This window comes from Poecilia mexicana, unplaced genomic scaffold (genome assembly GCF_051168715.1).
Source record: "Poecilia mexicana isolate PSO_F unplaced genomic scaffold, ASM5116871v1 scaffold_12, whole genome shotgun sequence".
Classification (NCBI taxonomy): domain Eukaryota; kingdom Metazoa; phylum Chordata; class Actinopteri; order Cyprinodontiformes; family Poeciliidae; genus Poecilia; species Poecilia mexicana.
The window spans coordinates 15772348-15781839 of record NW_028263381.1 but is presented as its reverse complement, the minus strand read 5'-3'; the positions used below and the strand labels follow the sequence as shown (position 1 = coordinate 15781839).

Here is a 9492-nt window from a genome sequence, read left to right as displayed (position 1 = left end):
TAGAAAATAATAGGATATGTCTAGAAAATAAATTTATCCACTGAAATAATAGCAACTAACAGTTAATTTTAAAACTTAAAAAAATATTAATACGGAGAATCGAGACAAAATGACCTTTTGTGAACCTAATTTTTTTTTTAATACATTACATAATAATCTATTGCAATTCATGTATGAAAATACCATCTAGCAATAATGGTATAATGAACTAATACCAAAAATTACAAATGTGTATGCTAGAATTCGATTAAAATATTTGTTTCATTTTGCAATTTATCATAGGTTGAAGAAATTCTATTTTGAAATATACAAGATAAAATAAACTATTTAGCTGCAAAAATTATAAATAGATCACTACTAAAAATTGTTTTTTCAATCTCAATTGTATTTTTTTTTTGTTGTATTGTAAAATATTCCTGCTTTGAAATAAAAACAATTCATAATAATAATACAGTCAGTGCAACAGTCATCTTGCAATTAAAAAGTTGTGGGTGGGAATCTAGTCTCCTGCCACCTGTCAATGTGCCCTGGGCAAGGCACTACCCTCAACTTGCCTAGAGCAATTTGTGCATCAGTGTATGAAGGTGTGTGTATTTGTGGTTCTGGTGTGAAGTGTTTTGAGAAGTCAGCATGACTGGAAAAATGCCACATAAATTCAGTCTATTAATCATTTATTTTCAGTTTATTGGAAAAAATACATACATTTAAATGAAAAAAATTACATACATTTCAATGGAAGTAAGAAAGGAAAATTAAGAAAATGTGGGTATTTGCATGATGAATAACATACTGTAAGGTATAGCCGTAACGAGTAAAACAGTTAACAAATCTGTGTTTATCTTCAATTTTTCTTCTCATGAGTTAAAAAAAAGAGATTATGTTTCAACATACTTAGGAGTTTCTGTGTCCCAAAATTATAGTGACATATTTTTTTCCAATTCTGGTCTCTATTGAAAACTCTGGGCTGGTTTTTTTACCAGCCTAGTTTGATCAAAGACTTCCACACAATTCCAGGTTTTCAGAAGCCAACTCTGACATTCCCCTCATTCCTGCTGAACAGTATCAGCTGTGCGATTCGTGATGGCGTTGACGCGTCATCGGCGTCCAATAGGGTGAGTTGTTGTTTGCATGTGAGAACAGAAAGGGGAGTGAAGGGTGTTGAGGTCTGGAACTGTTATATACGTATTACACACGTTATGATGTCCGTCCTGTTAGTTATTTATCCTCCGTGAAGCGTAGAAATAAAAACAATGTTGTCTTGGTCTAGGAGTTGATAGTCCAGCTCCCCCTGATGTTTAAACACACAAAATATTCAATACTTATTGCAGGCACAAGACGAGGGAGAAATAACTGTGCTTATTAATATGAAAATATCTATTCCTCCTGTGCTCCCAGTGGGGTTCAATCAATGACAAACTTCTCAATTTATTTACACCCTGAGCCGAGTGTCGTAATCAGATCAATTCATTTAAAACTGGGCCGTTCAGGCCACGTGTGAATCTAAATATGTGTTCAGCTATGAGACCCCAAGGACAAGCTGCTTCCACATTTTATGAAGCCATAACTGACTGGGAGAAAACGAGCAAACTCTATTCTCTGCATCAGCAAATATGGAGGTTATCCCTCCCCCTCAAATTAAAAAGTCATAATTTTCCTCTGTTTTGAACGTACCGTTTAAGTTACATGATCTGAGATCATTTGATGATCAACAGACAATATGTTACACATGTCATGCAACACCCACCATCCCCTCCCCTCATCCCCCCACACATGCGCACACACCTAAATCCACCCCTCATCATCTGACAGTGAACGTGACTCCAAGGACTCACCATTAGCTCCCAGTCTGCATCGTTGATAAGCACCAGAATCCCAGGCCTCCTGTGGGAAAACGCACCGCTTTAAGTCAAACGCTTGTCCCAAAGGTGACGCACAGAAATGCAGAAAATACCTAAAGTTACCCAAAACAACCGCCTCCAACCCCTCAGCAGGACCTCACATCAAAGACAGCTCACTGGAAATTGCTTCTGCAATTCGCTACGAGAATCTACTAGAAAAAAATATTAAACTAGATTGATTTCTGTGTCGGAAATATTCACCATTATATCCTTTCAATTTAAGCCTCGCTGGTTACACTTAGAAATAAAAATAAAACCAATGAATACTCCTGTAACAATATCATGTCTAAAATATTTTCAGGCTTTTTTTTTTATTGCAGTGCAATGTACAAAAATTGCAGCACAATTCCTTGCTCTTTTAGGGTCACACTAGAGCTGTGTGAGTTAAGAAACATTAAGTTTTTTGTTAGTTCTTTTCTGATATTGAATATTTAAGAAGTCTCCTGTTTGTCTTAATCATTTTGCTGACTTCCATACAATTAAATGCAATACAAAGTGCAAAACAACAACAAAACAGGCATGCAAAATGTTATTACAACAGAAAATACTAAACAATAAAGAGACAACTGAAATGTAGAACAGTGGAATCAAAATAGCAATAAAGAGTGCAACAAAAAAAAACAAAAACCCACAAAACAGTGTAATTTACATACAAAATGCATGTAAATCACTAGACACATGTATACACAGAGTTTTCTGTAAATCTCCCTTCATATTTATCTGGATTATATATATCTAATTCAACTGTAAATAGATATAAATCATTTTTCATTCAGCATAACTTTGACCCAGCAGGCTGATGTAAAAAGCCGGCTGATTCTGACAGCGAAGAGGAACAAATCACACGAATACACTAACAATTTTGGGAAAAAAATAATAAAAGTGTGCTCTGGGAATTTGTAGTTTCATATCAATAAGTTGTAGAGGATTATATCTTATGACAGACCTAAAAACAAGCTCTTACAAACAGATGCTTTTAAAAGAGTTAAAGTCATGTGCATGCTGGGATAATGCAGGAGGCATACACTGATGATGGCTCTCATAGTGTTCCTACCCACCAACACAGATCCTCTCTGACGTCAGCATGAAAGGGCAATGCAAGAGGAAGCCAAAAACAAACACACTCAAACACACACACACACACACACACACAAAAAAACATGCAAAACAATCAAGGACAAAGCAAGAATTTCAAGTGTTCAACAAGACTTAAAATAGATCTAAATGATAGGGTTTTGGGTAAAAAGAAAAAAGGAAAATGTTTGCGGCCAACATGTCCAGCTTTAATCTAATCGGTGAGGTTTGTAGGTAGGCCAGCTTTTTCTCCATTCATTGGTTAGACGGTGCTATAAATAGTGGCGAACAAAGGCAGCTGTAAAAGTCAGCCAGTCCTATAAGACTGCAGAGAGCCCCACACACACACCAGCACAAACATGAGTGTGGCGTTATCACGTCACTGAGGCCTCCGACTTGAAACCAAATCACGCAGGGAAAAAATGGTCACAAACACAAATTCCTGCAACAAAATGTGTGTTTTTAACATAAGATTCCAGAAATGATGTTTTAGTGGAGAGTGTTTAGGCTTCCAATGTCCGCAGATCAAGTGTATGTCAAGTGCACTCACACTGTGTCTCCCTGGACAAAGAGCTCAGGCCGTTCCTTCAGCAGGTTCCGTTGGATCCAGACCAGCAGCTGCTTCATGTCCCCTGCAAACCACAGACACACATTTCCATCACACTCCCTCCACAACATTCACCTTTAGCTACCATCTTCTAAAACTTCAACGTTTCCTTTATCCCCAAGAACAAAAGCCAGATCCTGGCAGTGTGGCTGCAGAAAACAGATTTATGTCACCCACACACACACACACACACAAACGCAACCCAAACGCATGCAGACAACGCAGGTCGCAGGTCAGGGATTGGGGGTCAAGGTGCACGGTTCCAGCCTCCCGGTCGATGTGACGCGACGGAGGCACCAGGTGGGGCAGGGGGTGCACGAATCTCTGCGCCCATGTATGTATATTTATGAGTGTAAGCAGAGGAGGGGGGGGGAGGAGATGCTAGTTGCAAGGGGGAAGGTTGTCTAGAATAAACTGTCCACAGCAGCACAAATATCATTTACTTTAAATGCAGAAGTCAAACCAATGATGAATGTGGATACGTAGAGGCTTAATGTTGAATTTCATGGGTTAATATTACATATAAAAAAAAGCTGGAATTAATTTTTTAATTGACTATTTTTAAATCATTTCATGTTTCTTTCCTTTGAATTAAAAAAAGACATAAAATTTTCTCTTTGCTGAATTTTTTGCTACATATTAAATGCAAGGCTTCTCCATTTAGCTTAATTACCAGCCACGCCTGCATTTTCTATTAGTCTGACCTCGTCAACAATCAGACTGACCTTGTCTCAACAATAGGCTGAACCTCGCTCAGACTGAGCAATGGAAGCCGGGCTTAAAGGACAAATCCCCACTAAAACAGCAACTGTGAATCCATAACGGTTACAGCAACCATTCCCTTAAACATTTAATGTGGTGTAGGAGTATTCAGATGTATTTTTATAAGAGGAGGAGGACAGATACTCAGATGAGCAAAGAAAACGACGACAATTTCCACAATTCTCAGATGGGTTTTGCCTGATGGCCGTGTATTACTCTGCAACTCAAGTGTCGCTCGATCACAGGTCTGCAGTTGCAGGTAGCCGCGCGCACACAAGCAGATTAAATTAATTTAAATCGCTGAACTTGACCGCTTCACGCAAAAGAACAGAGGAGACGAGGGGTTCAAACATGGAGAGAGCGAGCGTAAATGAAGGGAGGAGAGGAATACAGCGGTAGGAGGAGGAGGACAGGGATTCAGGTGCGAGGAGCAGGTTGAAGCTGCAGCAGGAAGCTGTTAGTGAGAAGATGGAGAACGAGCAGAGATTACTTCATATTTAGACGCTTTTTCATTAAATCGTTTTAGGAAAATGCAAAACAAAATCTCAAATATAAATATATACATACACACACACACACACACACACACACACACACACACACACACACACACACACACACACACACACACACACACACACACACACACACACACACACACACATATATATGTGAAACAAGGTTAAATTTACAAAAAAAAATCCTGTTTAAAGATTTGTATTATTCTAATGCAGATTTTACCCCGGACTCAGTGGGCTTTGGGTTTTGTGTTTCTATATTTCCGTTGATTCAAAATAAAATATTGAACATATTAAACAAATCTTTGCTCTTAAAACCTACCTCTGTCTGGTCTCTGCAGCTTTGTGGACGACACACATGGCAGATCATTTGGGTCTCTAACCTCAGACTCAGGTTAACTAAAGTGCCGTCTGTCCGGTCAGAACTGCATGATAGTTTATAATCACTTCCGTATAAATAAAGGAGACCTTGTTTTGCAGCCAGTGCACACTCACACTTTCTCTCACACACATACACACACTCACAGTAACGGGTGGTTACTGACCTGCACTTCTACGGGGCTAAAAACAGAAGCAATCACTGTACCCGTCATAACTCCTTTTTTGTGCCCTCTGCCTTTCACTATTAGGATTTCTCTCCGCCATTACCTCTTATTCGCTCTCTCCCATTTACCTTTTCATTTCATATTTCTCACACACACACACTACCCCTCCGGACATGAAAGTTCCTCTCCCCCTCTTATCTTGTTTGCCCTCTTTTTTTGCATTTTCTTTACGGAAACACAGGCAAACATATTATATTTGCACACTAAAAACAAAGTGTCTACAATCCGGTTAGCTTTTTGGTAAAAGAAATATAAACGCCTCTAAAGTGTCACATAGGTTTAACAACAGGCAGCTAAGTGAAATAAAACAACAGCAAGAGTCTCAGCTTTGTACAATTTCAAATACTCTTTGCAGCGCAGGTAGAGGAGAAGAGACGCATATGATAGAGGAGAACATGCGTCACAAGATCCCAGTGCACCCTGGGATACAGCTCTGTAGAAGGGGAGGGGAGCCGAAAGGCGCCATTTTGATGTTTATTTAATACTAAAGCCTTTTCGTTTGCGAACGCGCTTTATTCAACTCCATTTTTCGCTTTTCTGTTTTAATGCGATTCCGACCGTCACGTGAGGTGTGTGCAAGGGGGAAGGAGAGGAACGCGGTTCCATCTATCTGCTGATGTAATGGGCAAAACGAAAAATAAAAAATAAAAAATTGGGGGGATCCTCTGGGCTATAGGGGTTTTGTTGTGTGTGTGCAAACAAGAGGGGGGACGGGTCTTTCAGTTGAGGGTCATCAATCATTGGTCGGGGTCAAAAAAGAAATACGAAGGATTCAGAACCAATTATATCAACCTTCACTGCATCCCCCCTCTGTGCTCTTATGAACACACACACACACACACACCCTCAGATATATAGGTTAAGGATATTTTCAGAGATCAGAGAGCCAACTCAGCCAGGCTGGATGTCTGCTCAAACCCAGCAAGCTCAGGCAAAACAAAAATAATAAAAAGTCAAAATGTTTATAATGTCTGCCTGAAAATGTAGGATTTAAGATACTATTACTGAAAAGAAACAAAGCTCCTGACAAACACACATAGAGACCTGCAGGTCATCTGGTGGAGCAAGGTCAGACATTCCCTGTTCTGGTCAACTTTTGTCTCTGTGCTGTCGTGGTAACATCAGCACCCTGCATGAACAGCCATTGTTTAGCCAAAAAGCAGAGGCGCGTATTCCTCCTATTTGTCCTGAACACAGACAAAAAAAATAAAAAAATCACTCAGTAGAAATTTTTATTATTGTTTTTTTTTCCACCTTCTATGTCTTGTGAAAATTACAACATATGTGTGAACTTGGGAGTTCATGTGAAAATAAAATCTCATTTTTGATGTTTGAGACAAAAAGGTTTGTTGCTTAACTGAGAACTAAATTATTTTATTTGGTCTTTTGGTAACATACACTGCCTCTCAGCAGTCGTATCACATGAATGTGTTTATATTTTTTCATATTATAAGAACAATATTGAATGGGTTTTAATGGGACTTTATGATCGACTCACATTAATTATTCTATAATAGTAAAATGGATTGAAAAAGACGCATTATTTTTCAATTTGCTTATTTTTTTTGCAACTAAAATATGAAAATTGTGGTATGCAATGTAAAAGAGCAGTCCCTTTAAATCTGATCCCTAAAGGAAATACCAAGTAGCCATGTATGTTCAATAGCTTTTTTTTTATAAGGAAGTGTACTTTAAAAAAAAAAAAAAAAAAAAAAAAAAAAGCTTCTCTGATTAAGTTCGATTGACCATTTTAGCTCTGATACAAAACACTATGTTTGGTGGAAAACTAACACTGCAAATCACCCAGAATGCACCACTCCCATAGTGAAACATGGCAGAAGCATCATGCTGTGGGGATATCAAATAGCTCTAAAAGCTATTTGAGCTTTGAGTTGTAGCATAAAGCAATTTAGCAAAACAGTGTAGCAATTACAACACTGAAAAGTATCAACAGGCAACAAATCTCTAGCAGATGTCTAAGTAATATAACTGTTTATTGCAACATAGAAAACAATTAAACACCACTGATCCGTTCTGATACACATGACGTTGCATCGTAACCCTAAGCGGGTGTGCAGGAGGCAAGGTCAAAGCTAGGTTTGTATTTGAACTGGATGACTTCTTTCTAGTTTTAACCGCTGTGTTTTAAGGTGACAAGTGGTACTCACATGGTTCAGACTGGCTTGGTAGTGTCACATGATGCTCCTTGACGCCATCAAAAAGTAGCTCTGCTCCTCCTCTACATAAAAGAACCAGGAGTTAAATATTAAAAATAAAACTGGAATACACCAAAAGCCTAAAGACGAATTTTGTCTGGAAGTTTAAATAACAAATAAGGACTAAACCAGGATTTTAATTAGAGAAATGTTGCATAATGCCAAACACGACTATGGGGATTTCTGACTAGACAGTTATTCAGCAGAAAGTCACGCTCTATAAGGCGGGTAAGCCACAAAAGGTAATTGCAAAAGAAGTTCCTGGTTTACAGAATGATGCATCCCACTATTAGACAGTGGAGTGGAAGAAAAAATGTGTGATAAGTAGGTGTACAAGGAACAAGGATGACCACAGCCTGGAGAGGAAGCCCATTCAAGAATTTTGGATTGGATTGACAGTTACATAATCTATTTTGGTTGTTGTTTCATTAATTACAATCCATAAAATAAGTTTGTTGTTCTGTTCCTGGCTGCCATGTATAAGCAGACAAAACTTAATTCTTGGCACGTTAAGCATCCAGCCAAAGTGAAACAGTGTTATTCCAGTAATCAGTTGATAATCTTTGTTAGCTCCTGTCACTCTTCTGACAAGGAAGACCCTTAATTCTTACCTTGCATCATGACTGAGCTCCAATGGAGACCCAGAGAATGACTGAAAAGTTTAAAAGCACTCGTAAGAGGAGACATCCCTGCATAATTTTATATAGAAAGTTACCCTGTATAAGAAGGACATTGATGTGATTCATGAAACTGAGTCCTTTCTAAAGAGTGCTAACATTCATTACAAGGGTAAGTGGCTCAATGAAAACTTGGGTAACCACTGCTAGATGAACAACATAATAAAGTGAGCAACTATCCCTTCTGCTGCCATTTATTCATATATTTTGTAATTTGATTCTTATGTTATAGATCGGTGAGCAATACAGCTTCATAAGCGATATTCCATATTTTTTTAAAAATAAATACAATAGTAAAACCTTTAAAATGTTTAATAAGGGTTTTATGCCATTATGAATTTATATTGTCAAGGAATAAGGAAAAGTCATCATTTTAAATATTTTTAAAACATATCCAAATAGTATTCAAAGAATAAAATGTTGGAACTTTATTATCTTCATATGACTGCATATTAAGTTGAGACTGTTTTTTTTTTTTAAACTAATTCAGTCCTAATAAAAATAACCAAACTGAGGAAATTTTCTTCGAATTAAACAGGCTTTTGACCGGTTGGAACTAACTTATGTTTTGTGTTAAGGTTTTTTCCAGAATATAAATTCAACAACCTGAATGAATGGGGTTAAAAGATAGTTAAATCTCATATTTTTCGTTTAAATGAGGGTTTGTTTCGAGGTTTTTGTGGCGCTATTTTAGCAGCCTCCCAGTGCTGATGCTTCTCTGCAGGGCTCATTAAGCACAGTATTCAGCTCTGTAAAAAGCTGAGAGACCGTATGTGCAGACTGGACGGATTCGAATGAAATGCGGAGATTAGCTGACTTGCAAAATGGCCATCTAGGCAATAAAGTACATGTTCTGTTATGTTGTTGCTCTGAGAAAATGTATCTGCAAGGTATCCGAACTGTTTTCTGCTCTTTTCTGCCTCGTTGAAGCGTTAAACAGCTGAAGGCAGTCAAGGTTTACGAGAATAATATATTCCCAGTGAACATATAAGCGTGTCAGTTTCAGAAAACTAAACATATACTGTTTAAATAATCGAGGAAAGTTTAAAATGTACCTACCCAAACTCCAGATGAACAGCAACGGAGGCTGCCATGTTGTCCGCACATGCAGGAAGTGACGGAAGGCTAAGGCGGA

General features: G+C 38.1%; 1 protein-coding gene across 1 annotated transcript; it reads right to left on the bottom strand.

Moving 5' to 3' along the window:
* Positions 1-654: 654 nt before the first annotated feature.
* urm1 (ubiquitin related modifier 1) lies at positions 655-9492 on the bottom strand. Its single transcript, XM_014993874.2, has 5 exons — positions 9417-9492; positions 7633-7703; positions 3523-3604; positions 1833-1881; positions 655-1288 (listed from the first exon to the last, which is right to left on the bottom strand). The coding sequence occupies exons 1-5, from the start codon at positions 9449-9451 to the stop codon at positions 1220-1222; spliced, it is 306 nt and encodes a 101-aa protein (XP_014849360.2). The 5' UTR covers positions 9452-9492; the 3' UTR covers positions 655-1219.